Source organism: Drosophila sulfurigaster, chromosome 2L (assembly GCF_023558435.1).
Source record: "Drosophila sulfurigaster albostrigata strain 15112-1811.04 chromosome 2L, ASM2355843v2, whole genome shotgun sequence".
Classification (NCBI taxonomy): domain Eukaryota; kingdom Metazoa; phylum Arthropoda; class Insecta; order Diptera; family Drosophilidae; genus Drosophila; species Drosophila sulfurigaster.
In genome coordinates, this window is record NC_084881.1 from 12,466,563 (window position 1) to 12,493,732 (window position 27,170).

The 27,170-nt window shown below is 38.6% G+C and overlaps 4 protein-coding genes across 7 annotated transcripts in view; 2 read left to right on the top strand and 2 right to left on the bottom strand.

Moving 5' to 3' along the window:
• Positions 1 to 146: 146 nt before the first annotated feature.
• LOC133835249 (asparagine--tRNA ligase, cytoplasmic) lies at positions 147 to 3,053 on the bottom strand. Its single transcript, XM_062265219.1, has 2 exons — positions 2,896 to 3,053; positions 147 to 1,913 (listed from the first exon to the last, which is right to left on the bottom strand). The coding sequence occupies exons 1-2, from the start codon at positions 2,927 to 2,929 to the stop codon at positions 271 to 273; spliced, it is 1,677 nt and encodes a 558-aa protein (XP_062121203.1). The 5' UTR covers positions 2,930 to 3,053; the 3' UTR covers positions 147 to 270.
• Positions 3,054 to 3,381: 328 nt separating this feature from the next.
• Positions 3,382 to 4,192, top strand: LOC133835283 (dynactin subunit 6). The gene is made up of 2 exons (XM_062265281.1): positions 3,382 to 3,510; positions 3,578 to 4,192. Exons 1-2 carry the CDS (start codon positions 3,494 to 3,496, stop codon positions 4,116 to 4,118), a joined length of 558 nt encoding a protein of 185 aa, XP_062121265.1. The 5' UTR covers positions 3,382 to 3,493; the 3' UTR covers positions 4,119 to 4,192.
• Positions 4,114 to 4,658, bottom strand: LOC133835284 (probable DNA-directed RNA polymerases I and III subunit RPAC2). Its single transcript, XM_062265282.1, has 2 exons — positions 4,498 to 4,658; positions 4,114 to 4,444 (listed from the first exon to the last, which is right to left on the bottom strand). The coding sequence occupies exons 1-2, from the start codon at positions 4,513 to 4,515 to the stop codon at positions 4,142 to 4,144; spliced, it is 321 nt and encodes a 106-aa protein (XP_062121266.1). The 5' UTR covers positions 4,516 to 4,658; the 3' UTR covers positions 4,114 to 4,141.
• A 291-nt stretch (positions 4,659 to 4,949) lies between these two features.
• The window catches only part of LOC133835242 (brain tumor protein), a 36,889-nt gene continuing 14,668 nt past the window's right edge, over positions 4,950 to 27,170 (top strand). Inside the window, exon 1 of one of the 4 annotated variants that reach the window (XM_062265200.1) lies at positions 4,950 to 5,535. The gene's annotated coding sequence lies outside the window, so the exon portion shown is untranslated. Of the gene's footprint in view, positions 5,536 to 20,460; positions 20,612 to 20,706; positions 20,920 to 27,053; positions 27,124 to 27,170 lie in introns of those variants that run through there. The other 3 variants (XM_062265201.1, XM_062265202.1, XM_062265203.1) reach the window with 3 other exon arrangements.

The window sequence follows — 27,170 nt, forward strand, 5'->3', positions numbered from 1 at the left end:
TAGAAATTCTTGAAATTGTCTTTTCATCGAAATTAATTTTCCATTTAATAGAATAAACAAAACAGTTATTTTCGTGGTAGCCTCCAAAGGATTAAAATGTATTTATATTGAGGATAGCAATTTAAATGCAGTACAATTTGTAATATTGATCCAGAATCTTGAAGCGTTTATTTGAGTTTACATACATGTAATATTAGTGATAACAAAGCCATAGTATTTTCTTTTTTAAATGCCGCATTTAAAGGGGGAAAGACAAAGAAGCTTTCCAGCTTAGGGCTTGCATCTGTCGAGGAAACGTGGATACAAGCAGACCTCGCGAATGTGATAGCGATTGAGCAGCCAGCAGAGGAAGCGCTCCAAGCCCAATCCGTATCCGCCATGTGGCATCGTGCCATAGATGCGTTGATCCGTGTACCAATAGTAGGGCTTGGGATCGATGCCCTCGCGTTCGTAGCCCTTCAGCAGCTCGGCGCTATCGAAGATCCTCATGGAGCCACCCACAATCTCGCCCACATTTGGCAGCAGCACATCCACGCTCTCAGTGAGGCGATTGTCCTCGGCGCAGCGTGACATGTAGAAGGACTTAATCTCGGCTGGGAATTTAATCAGCAAAATTGGTTCGTTGATGGTATCAGTCATTTTGCGCTCGGGAGCCTCGGGAATATCCTCGCCAAACTCGTAGAAGGTGCCATCATCCTTGGTCACATTGTTCTCCTTCAGCCATTTGATGGCATCCGTGTAAGCCATGCGTCTGAATGGCTTCTTGGGCGGCTTAAAGTCGGGATTGAGTTCGCCAACCAGATAACCGTATGGTGACTTCAACACACGATCCACAACATCGGTGACCAGATCCTCCAAACGATCCAACAATTCGTCGAATGTGACAAACGGAAACTCGGCCTCAATGTGCGTGTATTCGGCCAAATGGCGACGAGTGCGACTCTGCTCTGCACGATAGCTCTGCGCAATGGTGAAGACATCGCCCAGCGCCGGCAAACAAGTCTCCAGATACAGTTGCGAGCTCTGGGTCAAATACGCTTCCTCGCCGAAATATTGCAGCTTAAACAGCGTCGAACCGCCCTCGACTTGGGTTTGCACCAAGGTTGGAGGAGTGACCTCATTGTAGCCACGCGCAAAATAATGGGCACGGAATGCCTGCATGACCACCGAGCGCATCTTCAGCACCTTTGAGGTGTTCTCGCCACGAATCATGATGTGCCTATTGTCCAGCTGTACATCGGGTTGCGCCTCCTCGTTGAGAATGGCATCAGCACCGCCTGGAGGCGCCAAACCAATCAGTTCCCAGTAATCCACATGCAATTCATGGCCACCAGGAGCTGTTTTGCCCTCAGGCACCAGCTTTAAGGTGCCATAGAGCAGCACAGTGCTCTCGGTGCTCAGCGTCAGCGCCTCGTAGGTCTGACACAACAGATCATTGAGCACACACTGCAAGAATCCGGTGCCATCGCGAAGAGTGATGAAGATCAGCGATTTGCCCTGACGACGCAAGCGATGCACCCAACCATAGAGCTTGACACGCGTGTTGCGATGCTCGGCACCTTCGAGGATGCGAATGCGCTTTGCCACTGGCCAGCTGGGATCCTCGGCGATCTTCACTTTGCGCGCCTCCTCCAGATTCTGTTGACGCTTCTCTGCATCTTCCGCTTCGCGTTGCTGCTTCTCGGCATTCTTGTGTCCCTCACGCACAAACAGCTTTTGTATCTTCTTCAGCTGAGATTTGGCTGCCGGCTCGTAAAGCTCGCTGGCCTTGGGATCTTTGCTGTCCACATAGATTGTGGGGAAGGGTTCTTTGCCCGCATGACGCATCGCCTGCAGAATCGTCTTGTAGGGCTTCAACTCGCTGCCATCGCCGGAGTCGTCGCTGCCACGCTTTTCCGACGTGAAAAGCGCACCTGTTAAAAAATAAAAGCATTTTAATTTCATTTTTATACACAATATTTTAATAAATAGTATAGTTGTGGAGTTAAGATCATTTCAAATAAATAAATAAAGGAATAAAATATTAAATTAAAAGGAAATTAATGTATTAATTATAGATTTAAAGACAAACTTATAAGAAAATAAATTAATTCATTTTAATTTAATTTCTCAAATGGGGAATACATATAATTCAAATTCTGATATATCAGTAATTTTTTATTTTTTAAAATTATTATATAGATAACCTTTTCAAAAATAAATAAAAATGATTCCATTTATACAGAATTTCTTATAAAAAAAAAATGAATTAATTACAATTCTATTTGCTTAAATAAAATGAATAATATGATAATAATTATTCAATATGATAATTATTTCAGTTGGGGAGTTAAGATAATTTTAGATAAATAAATTCGTTAAAGGAACATGATAATAAATTAAAAAGAAATCAATGTATTAATTGTATATTAAAAACAAAACTTATAAGAAACGAATTTTGTTGGTATTCTATAAGAAAACATGTTTTTTAATGTTTTTACTATTATATTACCAATAACATATAAACTCTTAACTTGCCGGCTGTGCCATTTATTTTGTGAGCCACTATGTACACCATATTCATATCTAGATATGGCAATAATTGAGTTAAGCAAAACATTGATTTTAAAGAATTAATTTTCAAAGATAAAAGAACGAAATTAAAGTAATTCAGTTATTTACTAAATGTAGTATTTTAAAAAGTCGTAGTTAACCATTTCAATAACAGAAAATCGATCATGAAGTTGAGAGTGCATGCCGAGTCAATAATTAAGTTCATCACTGTATACAATATATTTTTGCGCATGTATTTGTGTGTATGTGTGCTTCAGTGACACATGGCCAACGTGGACAGCGGCATTTCAAGTAAAAGCACAATTTTATCACTTTTCAACACGAAATATTTGTAAAACTCACCAATTGTTAGCTCAGCCAACTGTTCTGTAGGCATTTTGAATACTAAATGCTTCCGCTTACTGTCTTAAGTAAATAAACGTAGACTGTGTCTGCTTAAAAGCTGCAATCAAATTGCATCAGCTTCGCGACCGAACCAGGGCTGCAATGCTAAATTTGCCGCACATGAGAACTAAGTTCTCGACTAAATAAACGAGCACTGGTTCATTTGGCATTCACAACGCAACTTGAACAATTTAAAAATTTACTAAAACTACTACAAAAAAAAAAAAATATTGATCGTTTACTTATGACCGAATTGTAGATATTATTATTATTCAATGCTGAATATGTAACTTACAAATATTTATTTGTATTTTGTATTAATTTATTCTAATTTGTTTAATGATGGTCCTTTTTTATTGATAGAAAATTAAATACAAAAATATATAATTGCAATAGAAAACTTGTTGAATATCGTAATTGAACCGAATCAACCCGCTGTGTGACCATATATAAAAGTGGTAAGCATCGATGATCAAAACACTTAATAAATATCGATTAATCGGTAGTGCCATCAAAGTTGCTCCTCATCATCCAATTGAAACAGCTGAAAATAAAAATGCCTGTAGAAAACAAGTAAATAAGTTTTGTGCCTGAAAGTAAACAACTGCAAGTCTTAACATCTTCGAACTCTTCCATATAGCATTAAAATCCTGCCCAAGTCAGTGGTGTGCGATGAAAGCACACTAACCGGTGACATCACCTTTTCCACTGGCTGCGTCGTCCATCCCAGTGCAACAGTCATCGCTGAAGCGGGACCCATAATATTTGGCGAAAACTGCATCATCGAGGAGTACGCAACAATTGCACATGAATTAGCCGAAGGTGCCAGCTGGGACGCCAACAACATACTGAGTATTGGCAGTCACAATGTCTTCGAGGTCGGGTGCACGGTTAAAGCAGCGCGCATTGGCGACAAGAATGTCTTCGAGAGCAAAAGTTTTGTGGGCAAAGGTGTGACAGTATCCAGCGGTTGCGTGATTGGCGCCGGGATTCGAATGCGCACTGTGCAATTGTTGCCGGAGAATACAATTGTTTATGGACAGCAGGCGCTGCAACGGGAAGCAATTGATAAACAAGGTTCACAGACACTCCAAATTGACTTTTTGCGTAAAGTTCTGCCCAATTATCATCATTTGCGCAAACCCAACTATGATCCCAAGAAGGCGCGCAGCGTCGTCTAGTTATTGTATAGTGTATTTGTGTATTAATTAATCTCCACATCCTTTGCATTAAAGCTATTTATCTCCTTCTCAAACGTTTCTATTGTATGATCACATAACGCCTCCAAATCTTCCAGTCCTCGCTTCAGCAAATCTATAGCACGCTCGCGATGCGATTGTATGCGAAAATGCAGCTTCTGCTCGGTGGGATGCGGTATCGTGTAGCCACAGAAATCCACCTCCGGGTAGCGCGCGATTATCGTCTTCAATGCGTTGCCCAGCGTGTGACTTTCGTTCATGAACACAAAAGTGCGGGAGCCATCGCCGTTCTTCTCATCACCTGCCAACTAAATTAATACACTTTAATTGTCATTCACTTGTCACTAAATGCATTATTCACCTCTGCCAAAGCGCCCATTATTGCTCTAAACTTGTTGAAATCGTAAACAAACTTGTTTGGTCAAAAACGTGCACAATATAAAAGCAACGTTTTGTGGATGGTTGGCAACTCTGTTGCAGCGATAGTCGCTGTTTGGTGCGATGCGATACTCATACTCATTTTGCTGGTATTTTCCCAATATATACATTCCTAACTGTTAAAAATATTTGTTAAGCGCATACATAGCATGTCACTCGAGAAGCACCGTAAATATAAAATAAAGAATCTATTCTTTCAAATACTTCTTTTGCTTAAACAAAATTAATTATGTTTTGGAAGTACATATATTCCTATCGCCCATTCTCATTAAATTTGATTAAACAAAATAACGGAAAATACCAACTTGCAGGGTGGCCGGCAAAGTAGGATGTTAGAAAACGTTGACTTATTTTTTGTGTATTGAACTTCGGTCACTCTGGACTGACAGACGAGAACACTTCGAAAAGCCGAAGTTTTGCTTGGTGTTGGTTTAATTTTTACGTTAATAGTGCAATTGCTAATTAATTTCGAGCACACCAGAAATTTCATAATACTTCTAGTGTTTTAATATCACACGTTGCTCAGTCTCACAAAAAAGCAGCAACATAAGCAAAAAATAAAATATATAAAAAAGCACCGCGATTCTTTTGTTAGTGTTCCATATACATATATGTGCATATGAATGTGTGCGTGTGTTTGAAACCAGCGCAAAAAAGTCTTATACAGCAGAAAAGGCGGCAAAAAGAAGCAGCAGAACAACGACAACAACAACGTAACGCAAAGTAAAATTGCAACAGCAAACAGCAAAAGTTTGTGCAATGCAAATGCATTTAACGTGAAAATCGGGTGACAGCGGCACATTGCTCTATAAACAAAAAAAAAACAAAACAAAAGCAACAATACGTTTTGTGTTTTTGCAACACATTTCGTTTTATGTGCGTCAATGCAGAGGACAGGAATAAAGCAACTGGCAAAAATCAACTGCAGCCGAGCCAACAGCAACAACAAATTGGAATACAGGTTTGTGCAGAAACAGCAAAAAATTGAAATTAAAGAAAAATAAGCAACTATTTTTTGTACACATAATTTATTGCAATTTTATGAACTAAAAAAAAATATGCCAATATTTATTAAGTGAATACATATCAATTTGTATACAGGCAGCGGACTGTTTGCATGTATTTGTATAAACACAAATCCAAATTATGCAAATTCATGCACACACACACAGAGACAGCGGCAGCAGGCTGGCAACAAGCGTGCGCAAAGGCGGAAGCGTATGTACATGCAATACAAATACAAGTTTGCATACGTGCGCCTGCATGTGTGTGTATGCTAGCAGACCAGTTCGCCGTTCTTTTTTAAGCTTTTTTGTTGTTGTTTACTTTACTACATGTACATACGCTATGTCTGTGTGTGCATACATTATTACTTTAGGTATTGCTCAGTGTATTATGCTTCCCCCGTGTGCCGCTCCCTTCCCCCACGGTCTACACCTCTCTCTTACTCTCTTTACATGTTCTAGCATAAAGCGACGCTCGCGGTTCATTTGTTTGATGGCGGCAGCGGCAGCGGCAGCGCCGTCGGCGTCACTCACATCTGTTGTTTGTTAAAGGCAGCCTGTCTGCTGCCTCTTTGCTTGGTGGTGACTAACGCCAAAGCGTGTTCCGCTATCTCAAAACGTTTCCCACGTCCCCGAGGCCTCCACACAGACACACACCCACACTGCAAGCATGTGTTGTAATGGTTGGAGTTTTTCTGCTTCTTCTGCTGTAAGCGCTGCTCTTGTTGTCTTTGTTGTTACTGCATTTGGTGCTGTTTCATTTGCCAGTTCAACCCTATGCAGTTCCCCTTGCAATTTGTTTTACACGTTTCATTTCTCATTTTGTTTCCCCCACATTTAGGCAATCATGCAAAAGGGTGCATTTGCATTTATGTACAATGTAATGTAAATGTAGCACATACATATGTACATACATACATAAAAGTACATACATATGTAGAAATTGTTTGATCATGCTCGGCAGCTGTTGAACATTAATGTTTATGAACGAATTGGAAAATTTTGTTCGAAATGCATCTATATTACACTATCTTGCACTGCATTGCATTGCACCATTTATTTTTATTATTCTACGTATTTGTTTATTGTGCACATACGCCATTTGATCGGCTGGCATACATACGTACATACATACATATCATATTCTTATTTGTCAACACAAATCAATGTTGGGTTATTTTTGTCTGTGTTTTCGGAGAACTGCATGAGCGAATTATCCGTTATCAAACTGATTTCGAAATGCACTTGCTGCCAAAGTTCATTTGAACAACTATGGAACTAGATCTTTGTTAAGGCGGTAGTCGAATTGCAAAAACAAATCGCATTTGCAGCCCTGGTACAAGTTAAGCTTTGCAGCTTGCGTCTGATGCTGCTGCGAATATATGGAGATGTGTGTATGTCTGTATGTATGTGTCTATATTAAGAAGCAAACGTGAGCAGACCATCGAACGTCTGTGGAAGAGCGGTGCACAGACAGGAGGCAGCATTTTTCGAATTCCCAAAATCACCATAAAAACTAAATGACGGGGGGCAAACACTCACATTCATACATACATGCAGCAAAAATAACAGCAGCAGCAGCAACAACAACAACAATGACAATGCGAATGTGAATGAGGGCCGTCCGTCTGTGCAAAAAAGAAGATCTGGCAACACTGTCGCATCCTGTTTTTTTTTTCATCTCCCTCTGTTGCTGGGCGACGAATGATCGGCAGCCAGACAGAGACATACAGACATTCAAATACACATACATATTTGTATGCTCACACTTATACACATCAGTGTAATGACTCCTTATTGCCGTTTTTAACGTCTTGTGGCAGTGTTTTTTTTAATTGTTATTCCATCGTTTAAGTAAGGACTGAAAATAGCATACAGAGAAGACAAGTAATATTGTTTTGAAAATGGCAGAAATAAACTGACTTTAAAAATGTTGGGGGCATTCATTTTTATTTTATATATAAAATATGTATATTGTGGTTTTTAAGCCAAACTCCTTAATAAAAATTAAAACTTTGATTACCTTTCCAACATATAAACATTTAAATAACTGTTTTAAAATTACTATTGGATCTGACAATAAATATACTAAAATTATGTACATTCTGAAATTGCTGTAATTGTAATAATGAATATCTCACGTCAACAAAATTTCTTGATGAAATTTGGTGTATTTCATTTGCTGCACTTCAACAACATCCACAAGATGCATTTCCTTTCTAATTGCAATAAACTATTTTGTAAGCAAGTGAGAATGCTCGACGGACAGATATCCCGTAAATTTTCTCGAGGCTGTGTATTCTGCCAGGACTACAAGGTCTACTCTACTCCTGCTGCTCAGCTACAGCTGCCCTGGTCCTGCGGTTTCATTTCATTTCATCTTCGTTTCACTTTTTTTTCATTTTGTTTGTGTTGCCTTGTTTCGCTTTCTGCTTTGTGCTTTGTGCGCTCTCGTCGTCGCATTGTACAGCTGCCGGTTTTCAACATGTTGTGTGTACGCCATCTCTTTTGCACTTGCATGCTCCTGATGTGCAATGTTGCTATTGCTTTTTCGCATACACACGGGGTGGAAATGCTGTGTGCTCAGCTCTGCTGTGCTGTGCATTGTGAACAAAAATATTTCGCAGCCGGCGCACACGGCAAAAACGTTGGCTTTGATCCTTTTGCTTTTGCTTTTATTATTATTTGATTCTTTTTCGTTTTTATTATTTTCTTGTATGCTTTCTACTTTTGGCTCAGACATAGACGACGTCTGTCTGGCCACCCCAAAAATTTGAACAGCACATTTTGTGGGGGGAAAGTGTCTTGCAAATAAATAAATAGTCATGTCAGCCATAATATTAATGCCACCGAATAGCGGAAGGGCAGACAACAGAGAGACGACGTCGACGTCGCCGTCGAGGGGTGTTGAGTGCGGTGTTTTACGTTGGGGACAACAAACAGCGTCGGCGGCGGCGGCAGCAGGAACAACGCTGTCGTTGGGCGTTGCTAATCAACCCTCGGGGGCTGCCAGACGACCGACCGACCGACAACAATAAGAACAACAACAATAAGCCACAAGCGAGAGCAACAGCCACAACTGCAATGGCAGCCTCCCCCGAAATACACACACACACACAAACACTCACGAGTCTATCTCAAGTCCGTGTGAGGTCAATAAACCTTCGAGCCAGCATTTCTTGCCGCGAAAATCGATGGACCATTCCCAGACCAGCTTTTCCCTGCCATCTCCCATCTCCCCATCTGCTCTTCTTCTTCTAGTTTTACCCCCTCGAGTCACTTGAGTTTCGTTTCGTTTCGCGTTCACGTTCACGTTTTACGCATTTTTGTGCATTGACCCCCAACGCACCGTGTCCGCAACCCTTGCGCGCCATTTCAATTTCTTTGGGGGCCGTGAACCTTTTGTGAGGGGGAAGTATTTTTTGATATGAAATTCGCTTGGCTGCATTCTTTCGCCTCTGAGTTCAAATCCTTGAAAAGTAATCATTAAAATGCTTCTAGAATAGTTTGCAGATACTTCCTGTATGGTAGACTCGTCTCAGTATCATATTTGTTTGAAAGTATTTAAAAAGGATCTTAACTTCTGGAAGCTACTTTCCTGTTTAGTCCCTTTCATAACTTTAACGTATTTGTAGAGGGATTAATACTCTGCTGAGTATCTATTACTTTCTGGAATTATCTTAAAAAGGGTATCCCATACATTTCCTTTTCTCTCACAAAACCATGTTAGTCTAGGATATATCTGAATAACAATCATTTAAACTATTACATGAAATGGCTTTTTGTAGTGCCTTAGAGCATAGTCTAATCATAATAAATGTCCAGAATAGTATTGTAAGTTCGAAGTGGAATAAAATCTTAAAATAGTTGCCGAGAGTTTCAAATACATTTTTCTTTCTGACAACCTGACGTGCTCGTGTCCCTTTTGTAATGAAATTTAGCTTATCCTTTGGGAGTAAGTAGTGCCAGAGCGCAGGGGGGGGAGAGAGAGAAATCATTCTAGGCTCGAAGAAAGTATGCCATCTTTGTGCAGGGTTTGTCTTTTATGGCATGTAATGAATCGTAACTTAAGCAATAACAATGAGAATAGCATTAGCAATCATTTGGTTTTTGTGTCTGTATCAGGTAGACAGGCGAGTAGCGAGTGGCGAGTGGTTGTTGCCCCTTGTGTCTTTCCTTCCCTTTTAGGGGTGGCTTTAGCAGCGGCAGTCTGCAGTCTCGTAAGGAAATCCTTGGGAAACAACAGGGGGGCGATGCCAAACTCCATGAGTGGTACACTATGTACAATTTCACGCTTTCCTCTATTTGTTATTTTAATATGGAAATGGAAATGTAAATGGGATGGGATGGGATGGGACGGGTCCGAAAGGCGACAGATCGAGTGTCGAGTGTAATGATGTCTAACAAGTTATGTGTGTAAGTTTGTAAGCTGTTACATGCTCCGCAAACCGGGGATCGTGAGAAATTTTAATGTAATCAACTCGCCTCTAGGGGTAGGCACAACCAAAACAAAAGAGCCTAAACAGGTTGCAAATTCAGGGGAAAAACGACAGGTCAAACTTCGGGTTGCCAGAGGAAAGAAAGAGAAAGAACATTTTAACACCAAATTGAAACATACAAATACTTATGAGACAACTCATTTGAACCAAAATATACTTAAAATTCAAATGATTTTAGATCGTAAACGGAAAGAGAACATTTTTCTTAAATTTCTTGACTTGGACAATTAAAATTTACCATTTCTTATTATAGAAATGCTTTTTGTTTCGTGTTATGAAATATTTTTCTAAACATTTTTAAATGTGATAAGGAATATTTGTAGATTTGTGACTCATTTCATATTTTACTATATCTCGGATCACATAATAAACTCACTTACGTGTTATTAGATTACAGGCCTTAAACCTTTTCTACTTTAGCACATGATATAACATTGTATATGTATAAAGAAATGTATGAAACTAAATATCTTGGAAAAACCCATTACTCCTCTGTAATGATTTAAAAGTTTCTAGAGTAAAAAAGCATTTCACCATCGGTTTTAAAGTCGAACTATAACTAATATACAACTCGTTAGCTGTATTGGCAAATGGTCTATATACATATTAGCTAACTGCAGTTAAAAGCGAGACTTGTTAAAAGCTTCGTCGTTATCTTTGTTTTGCAATTGCGAGACTAGTTTGCACTTAAGATTTGTCACACATCGTTGAAAACGTTCTTACATTTGGTGACAGAATCGCACACGAAATTGTATAAAGTCTGTCTGAAATTTCGTTGTGCTGATAATGAAACAACAACAGTTGAAAAACGAAGCCAACACCAAAGCTGAGGCGAATAAATACAATACGAATATGTATGTAAGTACATATTTATTTATTTTGTATGCGACGAGTACATTATTCTTTTAAGTTCTTTGGAGCTTTTCGGCTTTCGAAATGCTATTGTTGCTTCCGCTTGTTGTTTCTGTTGTTGTTGTAGCTGTTCTTGCTTGTTGAAATACAAATGATTTCACAACTTGGTTTGGTCTCGTCACCGCGAGCGACAGCAGAACGTGTAACCCCCGACGGCGACTTGAAAAAACCAAGAACAAATAAGAAATCAGTCGAATGTGCTCGACTTTGAGCTACCCCGGAGACAGTTTTAAGAAATTCTAAAGCAATTTCAGAAAATGAAAGCTGATAAAAATCATTTTATGACTAAGTAAATCATGCGATCATAATGACATTTTCAGAGCGCATTCAGATTATTCTTATAATCACCTATACCAAATTTCGACTTTGTAGCTTCGATAATTTAAGATAAAATTAAAATAAAAATCAAATCCAATTCAGGAGATGCACTTTATGGAAAATTGTTTCTTGACCAAGTTTATTATGCAATCATTATGAAATTTTCAGAACTCATTCAGATTATTGTTATAATCATCTATACCAAAAATCAACTCTATAGCTTTTCGAGTTTAGCTCCTTTGAGCTAAAAGTGAAATTATAAAAATCTTCTTTAGACTATATTTTACTTTTAAAAATCGGTTGTCACTACCCTTCTTAGCTTTTATGTTGCTGGTATTAAAAACAATAACAAAACGGCAAAGCTAAAGAGCGAAGAACACGAATAAAGAAGAAATGAATCTAGCGAGAAGAAGAAACACGTTTTTCAAGCGTTGCTGATTTCATATTAGATTTAGATATACATTGTATTGTTGTATTGTATTGTAGATGTTCTTGTCGCCTAACCTGATAATTTCTGCTGCCAGCTGAAATGATTCAGAGATCCACCAACAATTTGGCAAAGTGAATGTACCCGATATTTGTGTTTAGGATTTTGGCTAGCCAAGTTCTGTTTCATGATGTCCAATAATAAATATTACGTGCGATATTAAAAAGAATTGAATGGAAAGGAAGCCACGCGCCTCAGTCTCTCTCTCTCTCTTCAAAGCTCTCTATCGCTTTAGATCGAAGAGATTGGTCAGTCAAAAACATAATATTGACGGACTGTAAGATACTCAGTAAAAAGGTATTTATATATTTTTATTGTGATAGTATATCAAAATATTTTAAAAGATGTTGAACCAATTTTCCTATAGTAATAAATTTTAACATTATGTTATGTTATTATGTTCTACTGATAGAATACATTTTATAGCACATATTGATATCGAAAAAACAAGATTTTACTGGCCTTTATGTACATTATGCCAAATGAAATGATAATATTTCTTTAAGAGAAATTATAGCTTTATGGACTACCATATCAATCAAAGCAAACACATGATAGCCACATATCAGAATTACCGTTGACACTGAAAATATTATCTTTTAAGACATCTGCACTTATTGACAATTGATGATAAGTTATTGGATGTGATTTATTTAAACTATAAATAAAGTTTCAATTTGCAAGCTTTTAATATTTCACCAAGAAATTGAATCAATGAATGAAATGCTTTCAATTTATCTTATCACTTTGCAATTATTTATTGATTAGTTAAAGGCAAATGGTATTGTATTTAATAAATAATAATAACAAAGCGTGTCATTCACACTTCTCTTGTTATCGATAAAAAGTTTATCGTTGGATGAGCTATGCCTGACTGTCAGACAGGGTATCGAGAGAGCGGGAGAGACAGAAAGAGAGAGAGGTAGCTTTAAAGCTCCCACCGGCGCCCTCGCCTGTTGCTGTTTTGGCTGTTGCTTCTTCTTTAATGAAGGTCAATGTTCGTCTGTTGGACGACGTCGGCCCGGCAGAGACGTCGACGTTCTGCGTCTGCGTCGACGTCGCTGGCAATTGTTGCTGGTTTCTTTTCTGCTGTTGCTGTTTCGCTCCATTTGGTTGGGTGCTTGACGCTTCTGCCGACGACGACGCCGCCGCTGCTGTTTGCTGTCGTTGTTGTTGTTGTAGTTGAAGTTGTTCTCTTGCTGCCGTTGTTGTTGTTGTGATAGTGAACTGTTGGCAGATCATCAAGCGAGCCCCACACACACACACACACTCATAAAAGTCGTAAGTCGTAAGTCGCGACGGGTTCATCAAGAGTCAAACTTGAAAACTTGCCGGACCCTAAAAACGAGAAAAAAAACTACAAATCTAACATTAGAGCATTGTTAATGATATTTCATGCTTATTGTTACAGGCGTGTCTTTCTCTTCTCCTCCCCCCTCTCTTTCTTCTCTTGTCCCTTCTTCGCCCTCTCAAGCGTAATTATGTCTAACATAATTTAATTGTTTTAATTTGCTTTGGCTTTTTGGGGGGCACCCTCGAAAATTTGGTTGGAATTGAATGATTTCCGTTTCTTTGCTCACATTAAATCGCTTGAGCTTGAAGTCTGGGCATAAAGCAGAATCGTGGTATATGATAAGATTCTACAAATTAAAGACCTTAAAACTTTTGAAGACCTACCCAAAAAAAAAAGGAAAACTAAAGCGGAGTGTGGCCAAAAATTGTTTGTATTGCTGAATCAATCAATCAAGATAGACATTTTTATTTACCTAAATTTACCATTTACAGATTATAATTTAAAGTTTATTAAAAATCAAAGTCTTTAATTTTAAAATTTGAAGAATAAGTCATGAACTTATAAACGTATCAATTTTCTTTATGAAAAATTTATAATATTTGAGAGTATTTTGTATTATTTGACCAAAAATTGCATTTTAAGACATATTATTGATGTTATATTTCATTTAAATTATTATAAATTTAAACTTCTTCTGTGTAAACTTACTTTTCATATTTTACAAATAAAAATATAAATATTAAAAAATATATATTTATTCTAATAATAACAAGAACTGTAATATGAAGCTTCGTCGACAATGCATCAAACTAAAGCTCACAGAATCAAATTGAAACATAGAAAAAAAGAGAAAAAAATAAAAATAAAAACGTATTCTGAAAAATCAATAGAATTTTACAACTTATGAATTTCTTTCATGTTTTATATTATAATATTTTAATGGAAATTTTGCCAGTTTACCTTGAGATTCAGAAAATATATTGCTAGTAATAAATAAAGCAGTAAAAACGGCAAATTTTAATATCTCTTTAGTAAATATAATATGAAACAGCTTCTGGAGAGGCTTTTCTTAAGCTTTATGAGGGAGTTAACTGGATTCCCATGGGGCAAAAAAGCGATGCTCAGGTGGATTCGAGGCAAGTGATGCATATGTAAAAAATATTCCACACAAGCGGAAGTTTTGATGCCGGATAAAGGCAGACGAGTAAATATTTGTATTCATATGTTGTTGTTGATGATGATGGGAGAGGTTGTTGAAAGACCCAAGAGTCAGACCATTGAAATTAACCAAGCGACCGAAAAGTGTCATTTCCTTTGAAAATAATCTGACGAAATGAATATAATGGACACACTCACACACACACACACACACACACACACATAAACAAATAAGAGACTGCCCATGGTTGAGAAACCTTGGATCAATTATGAACGTTGACCTTTTTGCCAAATTTTCCATTGTAAAGAGCAAAGCGAATGGCCAAAAGGTGAAAGAACAGAACCAAACAGAACAGAACAGAACTCAACGTGGAACATAGAGAAGCGCGTGGACTGTGGACTCTATGGAGTGTGGATTGCAAAGTGTGGAACGTGGGACGAGGAATGGCAAAGCACTAAAGTAAATAGTATATGGCGACATGTTGGGCTTGAGCTTGAGAAGCGAAGCGAAGAGAAAGGAAACAAGAGAGAGAGAGAGAACAGAACGAGCACAAAGAGATTTAAAGCAAATAAATAAGCTAAAAAGCAAAACAACAATAAAATGAAAAGACAACAAATATGTTGTTGCCAAAAACTTTGGATAGCAACAAAAACAAAAACCAAAGCAAAAATAAAAGGGGGTGACAGCCTTGGAAAATAATTTAATAAGTTTGTCATTGAACCCGGTCTGCAAAAAAAAAAAAAGAGGGAACACAAAATTCGTGGGGAACAAAGCTTGAGTAGCTAATTCAACTTTTGAGGATACAATTTATTAATTCCGTCTGCGCTTCTTTCGCTTTAAATTACTCAAGCTATTTAAATGAGACTCTTGTGCAGCAAAGGTGACTTTAAACATCATCTCTCCATGGTCACAATCCAGTCTTAGAGCAAACCGTTATATGTGAAACCGTTACTTCTTATTTTCTAATAAATAAATTACTATTAGGTAATGTTTTTTATTGAATTTTGAAAACCTGACGACTAGCAATTGGTGATTAAAAAGAAATTCTTGCATAATTCTTTACTTTCTTCTTAATTATAAATACATTTCTCCGGATATGTGAACCACATTAAACCCAAGAGCAATCTAGAAATAATTCTAAGCTAAAATCGAAATAAATAAACCAAAGAACAGGTCTCTTTAGTCTGAAAAATTTATTGCGCAGGGGTTTTATTCCCTTGTCATGCCCTTAATTTGTTCCCGCCCCTAACATAATTTATGAACTCACCAAAAGGAAAAAAAAATAGAAGCTGCCAATCATCATAATCTAGCCAATTATAAATTCAAGTCATCGATTAATTTATCACTTGTGTTAAGCCTAAAAGGTACAACTCAAGTCGCACGTTATGAGTTCATTTGCATAAAATTAAAAGACCATTCATCCAACACTAATTTTTTGTGTTGTAGTACATCAAGTATTTATATTTTGTATATATAAATATATATTTGCCATTGCGCGTGTCTTAAAGTATCTCAAGCTGCTGCTGCCCGCATTTATCTCTCATTTCTTGTTAACACAAAAAAAAAACAAAAAGAGAAAAAAAGTGCTGCTAAGCAATAGGCAGAATCTCAGGGCAAATGCTGAATGCTAGAGCCAAAAATAAAAACGGGTTTGAAACAAAAGAACAGACATTAACCTGACCCCCTGTTCTCCCCCTTTTACCATCACTTGAGGATCACGAGAACAGAGCAGAAAGAAAAACAACAACGAAAAAAAGCGATTGTGTTGAAGACTTGAAATGGTAACTAAGTATAATATTTATGAGCTTTGAACTCGCAAGATCGGTTGAGTTAGTGAACATAGAAAGGATGCAGGGGGCATTCAACTTGCAGAGAAAAACACGCATCAGAGCGGAAAATATTGCTGTAGCAAATTAGTTTCTGAGGAAAGTAAATTTCCGAGATGATTTATACATAGGAAAATCGTAAACACTGCCCAGAATATCATTCAAAGAATTTGAAAGCTAACAATTTGAGTTCTTAACATTTTTGAGCTTATAATTAACGAATTTTGATTAAGTCACGAAAAAAATAAGAAATTATATATTTAACATAAATAAACATATTATGTTAATTAATAATAAAAATAGAAATATATAGAAAAATCTTAAGATTTCGAAAATAAATGTTTTGAAATTTTTTGGTTTTTTTTTTTTTGTATTTATATTTTTATTCCTTCAAAATATGCAAAGAATATGAAAACTGTTAAGAATTTTGAAAATATATGTTTCAATATTCTATTTTTATTATTTTGAGATTAAATATATTTTTATTTCTCCAAAATATGCAATATGTTTTTAAATCGAATTACATTTTCAGCATTTTTCTTAAGAAAATATATTAATACCTTTTTTAAAATGATCTCAAAATATATTACAAAAAATGAGTTATATTGTTTTGAATATTCTTATTCCGATTTTAAGCACCAAAATTCACACGGAACATATAACTTATGAAATAAAGTAAATAAATTTAATTGTTATGGACAGCTGTAAACAAGGAAGACAGTGAGAAAGAGAGAGAGAGAGAGAATGAGAGAGAGGATAAGCTTCCGCTTGGAAGCACTTGCTGTGAGCTTCAAGTTTACAGCGCGTTCAGCAAGCTCATTAAAAATACAGAGCTTTTTATTTCTAATTTATTGTGCTTGTTGCTTTAGCATTTGATTGAACGATTGAGTAGCGAGAGCAACAAGTTTGGTTTTTGTTTTTTTCTATACAAATTTAAATGGTTTTGGGCTTTTATTAGTTCGTTTGTTTGGCTATTCATAGTGACAGCCTCAACTTGTAAGCGCTCCACACGCACTACACCAACAACAACAATAGCAAGAACAAAACTTGACAAATACAACAATAATAATAACACTAACAACATAGGTCGACGGTTAGTTGGTTTATTGACATCGCTTTGCCTCTGCTTCGTGTCTCAGTTGCCACTTTTTTTTTCTTTTTTGGTTTTTTGTTCAAGTTCGTGAATTTTTTAGCCGTTCGTTGACTTTTTTGTATGTTGCTTGGTTTTTTTTTTGTTAACGGTGTGTTTGTGCCAAGCTAATATCACTTTAACATTGGTTTCTGTTCTGTTTTATTTTGTGGACTATTATGTTATTATACATTTTGTATGTGTACCACATTTAAGCCAACAATTTTCGCAACATTCTCTGAAATGTTTCTGGGAATACAAAAACTGAGACGAGGCCGCAGACAGAGTCTGAGTCTAAGACTCAGACTCAGACTCTGATACACCCGCAAAAAAAAAGCTCAAGTTTCAACATGAAATTTCCTGCACATGCCTCTGTCCATGCGGTTTTCGAGTTTAAACAGAATTATGAGGTCAGTGCAAGGTCGGAAAGGGTTAAAAAAAAAATAAAATTGGAAATTGATGTGTCTTAGCGCTAATGTAAGCGGATATGAGGGTCCTGAAGAGCCCCTATATTTAACATAATTAAAAAAAAAGCTGAGAAAAAATTTCTTGCTTTAGAATTTAAGACATCAATTTCACGTTAAAAGTAAGATAAAATGATTGTCAAAGAATTTCCAGCATTAATTCCACTCTTTGTTTATTTTTTCTTTGCAGGTAAATAACCGATAACAACAAATCGATTAAATGATCGATTGCATTTGCATAAGCCAGTTCCATTTGATTGGGTTCCAACAATTCATCTTAATGTCCGACTTGCGATCCACACCCTCGCACACACATTGATGTAAGTTGATCGATCGTCAGTTGCATTCCCACCCTTACGATCCACTCTCGCCTGCGCCACTTACCTCGTTTCGTTCCACATTTACGTTCCTTACACACACGGCAGGAAAGGCAGACAGCGAGTGTGAATGAGCGAGACAGAAAGGTAGGGAGTATGAGCACGAGGCAGGAAGCGAGAGAGGGTAGAAAAGAGAGAAAGAGAGGAGAGTGAACGACAGCTGCAGCATTGCTTTTCAGGGCACAAGCTGGCTTATTTCCGGTTTCGAGTGTCACCTTTTTTCTTCCCTCCAAATATTAAAAAGAGCCATTACCAAACCGATATATGAGTGTGTGTGAGTGTATGTACAAATGTATGTGTTTGGTTTTTATCGCTGTTGAAATTCTCTTTAGCAAGGCAAACATCTGGCTCTTGGCCTGTGACGGCGACAGCTGCTAGGGCAAGCCTAGCTCTCCCCCCACCTCCTCCATTCCATTCTCTCTCTCCCCCATTCCACAAGCGTAGCGGCGTTTAATTGCCGGCTTCGTTTAATGAGCGCGCGCGCGACGATTGAATTGTCTGTCAATATGACAATAAAACAATATTCAACGTTTTTACTACACATGTACTTACACATTTATTTATGAATGTATTAATAATGTATGCATGCAATAAATACAACAAACTTCAACTTTGCCATGGCTGCTGATGTCTCTGCCGATGCTGTTGCCTTACCTCATTTTTTGCTCAGACTCAATAGCAATTTTTTCATTTTTTTTTTGCTACTTTGGCACGTTCAACGTCTCTCGCTTGTCATTGGGGGGAGTTCATGAACCGCTTGCAAGGACAGTCGGCGGCTGGCAGATCGATCACTGAAAAAAAAGCAGCTTAAACTGAAAATGGAACATGGATGTCGAAATCCACTGTGCCGTTTTCCACTTGTTTCCTTTCCCATTGTGGAATACAAAACACAATGCTCAACTCATCATGAACCCATAATTCTCAGAATCCAGACAGAGACAATCCACAGTAAGCAAATGCGTAAGAGCGAGATGGCACACATTGGCCACCTCCTGTGTGAGTCACACGCTTACACACACACACACACAGAGAGAGCAAGCAAGTTGTGTGCAGTGCAGACTCAATCAAAGTTGGCAACATTGGCCGAAGCCGAAGCACGCAAGAAATCACTGACCTTGACTTTTAACAAAGTTTAAGGCCCTTTTAGTTGCCAGCGCGCACACACAGACACCAACATAGTCATTGTGTATGTGTGAGCAGCATAATTATGTACACACACATATAAACATTTAATCGAGCGTGTGTGTGTGTGTGTGTGTGTGTGTGTGTGAATTGTAGCCAAGCGCGTTCGCTTCTAGACTGGTTTATTGCGCGCTGTTCTTAAGCTTGCTCTTAACGCACATGACGCAAGCGTTCCGTTCCGTCCGCAGTCGACGTCGCTGTTGCGCAGACTTTTACATTTTTCCTATTGCATCAGCGATCGAATACACACAAACACACTCACACACTGACGATCAGTTGGATCGCTGCTTGTTGTTGTACATTTAGCCATAAAAGGCTGTCTGTATGTGTGTGTGTGTGTACATGGAAATAAAACATTTACCTGAGAACGCAGACCGCAAAATCATTTTACCTGTCTTTTCTTGTTTTAGTCTTTTTCTTTTCACACACACACACACACATAGACATACGCCTTAAATGTATATTAATGTTATCTTTAATTAATAAATCGAAGCATGTATTTAAAGCCACTTCCTTTCTCAACAGTTCGCTCGCACTCGCCGCTTACTCCCCCACACTGCATCTAATTGCACTTAGTCCAACTCTTTCTCTCTCTTTCTGTCTTAGTCTTTCTCCTTTTTCTGTAGCAATGAGTGCACTGCTCCCTTTTGCAAATATGCTTGTAAATGAATGTGTGTGTGTGTGCGTGCAAATTGTTCTATGCATGATGTCTGCTTGTTGGTTCTAGCTGATGCTCTCTTCTGCCGCTGTCGCTGTCTATGTGTATGAGAGCGTGCGTGCGTGTGTGTAGGAGGTTGTCAGAGGTCAGTCTCATCGCAGCCGCAGTCGCAGCCTTTTGCTTGTGGCCCATGTACAATACATTCCACACGTATGTACGTACACACTCCACAATACGTACATACAGACAGTATGTTCCACTTGCCATTTTGTTGCGCATTGAGCATTCTGTGTTGTGTTGTGGGACTGGTGGGACCCCCAACTAGATTTTTGCTACCATGCCCTGCCTGCCTCTGCTCTGCTCTGCTACCGTAGCGCGCCCCTCTGCTGCGTCGTTCTTTGTCTCTGTTTTGTTCGCGCCGAACTGGTTGTGTGAGTTTTTGGCTTGGGCTGCTGCTCTGCCGCTGAGTGTTTCGAATCCAATTCGTTTCATTTCCCATATTCCGTTGCTGTGTTTCGCTGCTCAGTTTGTTCCGTGGCTTGTATCTTGTAAAAATTCTTCTATGTTTACTCATTTCTCATTCAGTTCTTTGCGCTCGCTGCATAAACAACGTGTATACGCTTGCCGTTGTCGCCGTCGTCGTTGTGGTCGTCGTCGCGTCCCCAACAATATCATCTCTTAGCAAAGATTCATTCGTCGCGTTGTTATTACACTACTACATGTGTTTTGTGAGTTTGCAACAATAATAACAAGCAATATTTAACAAAAAAAAAGTATTAATATTATAATAAGAAAAATATACATACATATAAATAAGAGTGCAGTCAAATTGTTGTATGTATGCGATACATACTAACATATTTACGTATTAAAACATTTTCCTGTTTCACCACAAAACGACAAACGACGCCAACACAAGCAGCAGCAGCAGCGACAGCAGTAAAAACAACAACAGCCGCAGCAGCAGCGTAGCGTCGGCGTCGCAGAGTTCATCAACTTGTTTAGAATCGTCGTCGTCGTCGTTGCTGAGTACGTGGTACGTGAGTGCGTGGCTGTCTCGGTTGCCTGTGAATGTTTGTGTGCATGCGACTGTATGTGTGTACTTGCATATGCTTTAGTGTGTGTGTTGCCTTTTTCCTACTCGCCTTTTTTTACACGTTTAATTTGTCTACGAGTTGCCGCTTCACTTGCTCTCTGCCTCTCTTTAGATTTTGTATTTGTATTTGTTTGTTGTTGGCATACGGATACGACGCAATGCAGTCGACAACAACAACAACAAAATGAAGAAAGACAACAATAATATTTAAACGTAGCGCATTTGGGCTTCGATTTACTTGCTTTGCTTGCTCGCTGTATGTGTTGTTTGTTCTTTTTCTCTTTTTCCGCGCGTTTTGTGTATGTTTTGTTTGTATTACATTTTTTGTTATTATCTCATTTCTTATTGTTGTTTCGCCTCGCCTCGCGTCTTGCATGTATTTTTGTATTTACCGCTTTACCGACGACTCGCTGCGCGTCTACAGTAGATGCCATAAAAATAGGCACAGTGTGATAAAATGCATTGTGCAAATTACGATAATTGTAACAGATTTTTGCATCTTGATGACATTTTCGATTCGGGAAAACTTTTTAAGTATACAAAAATAACCTGATGTTGGATTTAAAAAAATTAAGCACTCGAGGAGTACAAAAGTTTTATTCTTCTTATTTTTCGCTAATAATCTGATGAAGTTTGTTAAATATTAAGTTCTGAAAGATATCAAGTCTAACAATTATTCTAGCAATTTATTTAATAATGTTTGATCCAGTTAGAATGTTTATGTCCAAGTTCTAGACTCCAAGAAGCGATCTAAGTTCTTTATTAGTATTTTTTGTGGATATATAAAATAAATAGCAAGTAATTGCATTCAATGTGTTTAGTAAATGACAAAAAAGAAGTAAGAATCCAAACGCTGTAAAATATTTAGATGTGTTGGTTTTTTGTCAATAGCTGCCTATTTTTTTGATAGGATAAAAATAAGGATAATGATTAAGAATAAGGATAATTTTTCATGTTTGAAAGTGCTATTTTAAACACATTTAATTAATGTTCATCCTTTCGCTTGCTTAACACGTTTTGTTGTTTGTTGTTGTGATTGAAAAGCCGTTTTATATGATGTGTGGGTTTTGTTTATTAATATTAATGGATTATTTGTATTATGTCGATGCTTGTATTGATAAAGTTGGTGAAGGCGGGCGTAAGGTGCGACAACCTTTCCGGGGGCGCGACCTTGTGCTTCGGCCTGTTTGTTTGACGGCAATTGTATAAACAGAGTGTGATCAAGATTAACTGCTGTTGCTGGTGCCATTGGTTATTGCCACCACTGTGATGCGGAAGAGTAATATACCTTGTTTTTTTGCTTTTTCTTTGTTGCATATGTATTAAGAAAAAATGAGGGAGAGAGGGAGAAAACAAAAAACAAATTATTACGGCAATGTTCTTTAATTTTACTCACACGTCGTCGTCGTCGTCGTTTTCTTACTGTGCTGAGCCACGCTGGTTTCCAAGTCATTAAAATACAACGGGCTTTCGGCAGCGCCAGCGACGACGACGAACACATGTGTTTTTAATTTAACGTTTAGCGCAAAAAAAAACCACACACAAAAAAGTTCGGGAAACGTGTTTAAAATGTTGATACACTTCTGCACTCAAGTATCGTATTTCATTTACGCTCGATAACGCATTTGGTCTGATCGAAAAAGCTGTCGCCACCACTTCACCCTATGAGTGTGTAGTTAAAGCTGATATATTTAAATGTACGATATTATAATTATTATTATAGCAAACTTGCATGATATTCTTCTATGTATGTATTCTTTTGTGTAATAAGTTTAGGTTGTGTGGCAATCTGTGTGTGCTGTGTTCCACAGCAACAATCTTTGTGTACCAGTTTTCATTATCTAAAAGTTGCGCGCTTTGGTGTTTCTTTCTCATTACTTGACAGTTTGGGGGGTCTGTTGTTGGGGTCTTTTGGGTCGAGCTCTACACGTAATAGATAAAGTCTCCATATATCGTATATACAGAGTGTAGTAGACAAGAGACCGAAATTGATACAACTCTAATTGAAAATGTTTAAGTAGATTGTAAATATTTATCGAGAGTGGCAAGAAAGACACGTACAATTTGATTAGATGCAGCACTAATTGCTGCACTAAAACAAGCGCGTTATTTTTTGCACTATTATATTTTAGCCAAGAAAGCACAATATTGCAGGAGGCCACTGTTAATGGCAGGACAATGGAACTACAATATTTGGGTGTAATTTTACACAGATAAACTTTTACGTATAGAATTGTAAAAAAAAACAATATTTTCGCCTTTACTATTTTAGATTTCCGAGCAATCGCAATATTTTAGCCCCCCGCTGTTAATTTCAGAACAGAATAGTTGTCGAAAAGAGTTGCAGTAATATTTGCATGCAGTTTCCTATTACTTGTGGCGCCATCTAGTGTGCGAGATTAAAAAAATTACAAACAGTGTATTTTGCAGTGCTAGACTAGTCGCTACCCTTTTACTATGCATCTGCTGTGATGGGAGCATTAGCTAGTCTACCCGCAGAGCTCGCAATAATACATATTATTTTACAGCTTCGTTTTTAGTGAGTGAACTGAACCTTCAGGAACATGGCGACGACGCGCCGTTGACCTGTCGGACCAAGTGAGAGACAGAGAGAGAGAGAGCGAGATAGACAGTCAGTGAGTGAGTGAGTGTGATGCTGCATCCAGAAGCAGCAGCAATAAAGCGGAGACTGTTGTGTTGTATGAGTGGCGATGTGTTGATGTGTTTGTGCAAGTGCAAGAAGAAGAAGCAGGAGCTCTCGACGCAGGCTGTGCTGATGGTTGTCTGCTAAATTGGATGCTGCCTTGCTTTTGTTGTATTTGGCTTGTTGTTTTTGTTGTCTGCCATTCTTCGCCGTTCATTTCATTTCATGTTGTTATTTTTTGTCGCCATCGTCGCACTCTAATACAGCAATAAAAACAACTCTTGCGTGGGGGACACTTGGCATTGTTCTTCTTCTTCGGCAGCTTCTGGTTCAATAAAAGGCGCCGAGTAAATTTCATTCAAGCAGACTCCTCACTGCACAACGCCCTGTCTTGCTACCGCTTCCTCCTCTCCATCTGCTTTTTAGGCTGCTGACGCATTGCACTTTGGGGAGTTGTGCGTGTGTGTGTGGAGAGTTCGAAGAGTTGAGATTCAGACAAAGTCTCCGAATTGGTTTCACAAATACGAAATTTGCATCGAACTCTTTTGCATAATTCTAGGAACACCAACTCTCACACATACATATGCAATGTAGTTGTGTATGTGTGTGTGTGTATCTGCAGCTGCGGCCCGTTTAGAAACGATGGCGCAGGTAAAAACAGTTTCGTTGTCGTCGCAAAATTTCGCATGCTTTATTCTTTTGTCGTTCTTTTTTTTCCGAATTGCGCTTTGTGCTGGCCTTCTATATTTTGTGCGCGTCTGTCTGTGTCATGCTCTTTGGCTTTGTTGTGGTTGTTACCGCTGTTGGGTACCATTGAACTCTGCTGTCGCTGCTGACGTCGGCGTCGGCATCGACGTCACTGCTGCTGCTGGTGCTGCAACTACTGCAGCAACCCTAAATGTGCGCCTAGGCGGGGAACGTTTGGGAATTGAAACACACACACTGCAGCAGTCGTTTATTTCTATGCGAAAATGAAACAGCGTTGAATGCATTTTCGTTGTATTTGTTGTTTCTGCAGAACTCCTGGGCCCTGTTTTTATGCCCGTCTCCCATTCTACTCTCGTTTACAGCTCAGCTCTGTCTCTCTCTCTCCCTCTCGCTCACTCCCTTTGCTCCCGCTCTGCTGAACTTGATATTTTTCGTTGTTTTTGCCTTGCAGTCATTTTAAATACTCACTATACTCTACCGTTGAAAAGGGTATTTTCATTTACAGGAAACCACATAGTATGTTAATGATTAGCGAGTATCTCAATGTTGTGCAAAGCTGAGTGTATTCTTTTTTATACTCTTTCGCTTTCATATAATAAAGTTGTGCCATTCCGACGAAGCTATAAATATTTTATTACAAGATCCATGTAGTATTTATGCATGTAAAAGTCTTTATAGGGTGGCACTCTTCCTCTTCCCCCTGCTTCAACGATTTTCTGGCATATGTTTCCTATTCTCCTCGTCTACTTGAAGTGTAAAGAGTGCCAAGGCAAAAACGGAAAAACAACAATAAAACAAAAGATGCGACATATGGTATATATTGTATATTACTTTTAGAAGACAATCTGATATTTATCTTGTCGCGATAGATAATATAGAATATGGCGCGTCGTATTCAAAGAGCGAGTCCCAATGTTTACTGTATATAGACCCAATTTTTGCTAATCTAATCGCGCCCAACTGGCCTCAACTATATCAATTAGTAATTTAGTATGTGCGTTTATTTTAGATATGCTGCTGTCATCGACGTTTAAATAGCAACTGTTTTTGTCATTATTACTGTTGCTGTTGTTTTTGTGGTTGTTGTTTCTGTTGTTGTTATTGTGTCTTTCCAATCATAAACAATGCCACGCAACTTGTTTATTATTAAGCAAACCTGTTCAAATATGAACTTATAATAATGATTAAATGGTATTATATTCCTACAAAGCTGGGAAGTTAAGGAACTAAAGAACACTTAATTCATTTGGTTTAATTAAGTGGTCACACAATTAATAGATCATTTGGGTGTGAGTTCCAGGAGTGAATGTTCGCTCATATGAGTCAGCGAAGGAATGATTAGTTCACACGCTCGCTCATATGAGTCAGCAAAAGGAACTTATTGAAGCTCATCTCATTATTTGCAACAGTTGGCAACGCGCTTAAAGAAGCTGCTGCGCATACGATTAAGCACACACACACACACATTGATAAACATCTGTGTTATTCCATCAATGCTGAATGTTAATGCAATTATTATATGGATACGTGTGTATGCGTATATTTTTAATTGCATGCCAACGATGAGTAGAGAAATGCTGCGCTGCAATTTACAACTAACTTCAAACAAACATACGCATACACATACATACACGTGTATGCTGTATGCATTGCCTGTGTCTGCGCGTCATTTGCTGGCATTTTCCATGCACCGACTGTAACCACAAAAACATTCAAACAGGAAGAAGAACTTTTCTCTTTCGCTCGCTCGCTCTCTCTCTGTCTCTCGAAAGTTCTGGCCGGCGACAGCGGCAGCGACGTCGTCATCATAGGCAAAAATTTTGTACACACACTTTGCCTACTCAGCATTAGCAGCAGCAGCGCAAGCAACAACTGTGAAAGCAAATTTGTTGTTGTTGAATGTGTTGCTGCGGTCGTTGCCCAAAATTGGGAAACATGCGCACCACAAACTATTAAGCCTAAGAGAGCGAGTGGGGTTCCTAACCTGACTGAAGAGAGCGACTGCCGCCGTGTTATCGGTTTATCGTTTTTGTTAATGCTGCTTCCTGTTACAATTGTAATACCATTTGGAGCTCTCTTTCTCTCAGAGAGCGCACAACCTGTGGCGCTCGCAAAAACTTTGTGCTGGGTGACTGGCCGACGCCATATTGTTTTTAGGGTTGCGCGCGCTCTTAAAACGGGGCTGCAAAAATTTGCCTTTGGGGTGATTGAGCCGGCATTCAACAGTTCGGCATTTATGCTCTATCTCACTCCCGCTACCGCGCCCGCTACCACCTCCCGTCCTCTCGCCTACACGTAAACTCCGTCGGTGTGTGTGTGTGTGATCGCTGCGGGCTCTTGTTGCCGTGTGCTTTTACTGTAAATATGAATATTGATTTTTCCCAACTTTGTGCTCCCTTCGACTGCCCGTCGATGTTGTCGGCGTTGTGTGAGTGATTTTGACAATAGATATTTGGTTGTTGCGCCTTTCTTTTTCTGTTGTTGTATTCCTCCCCCTTTTGTGGCAACTGCAATTGTGCAACGCTGCTCTGCCCAGTTTTAGTTGTAAGGACACACGCAGGCAAGGCAACTCTCTCTTTTCTCTTCTCTCCGCTCCTCTTTCTCTATCTCTCTCTTTCTCTGCGACAGTGGCGGCGGCTTTGCTGCCCTGCCGCTCTGCTCGTCGCAAGCTTTACCCGGGTCGCTGAATAATGCGCAAAGTTAGTTTTGCAGGGAGCTGCGTTGCAAACGCGTCGTTTCCCCACGGACATTTCTACCCAAAGAGAAAAATATATTCCGCAGTGAAAAGTGCAGTTAGTCTTAACAATAATTACAATAAAATAACAAATAAATTATAAAT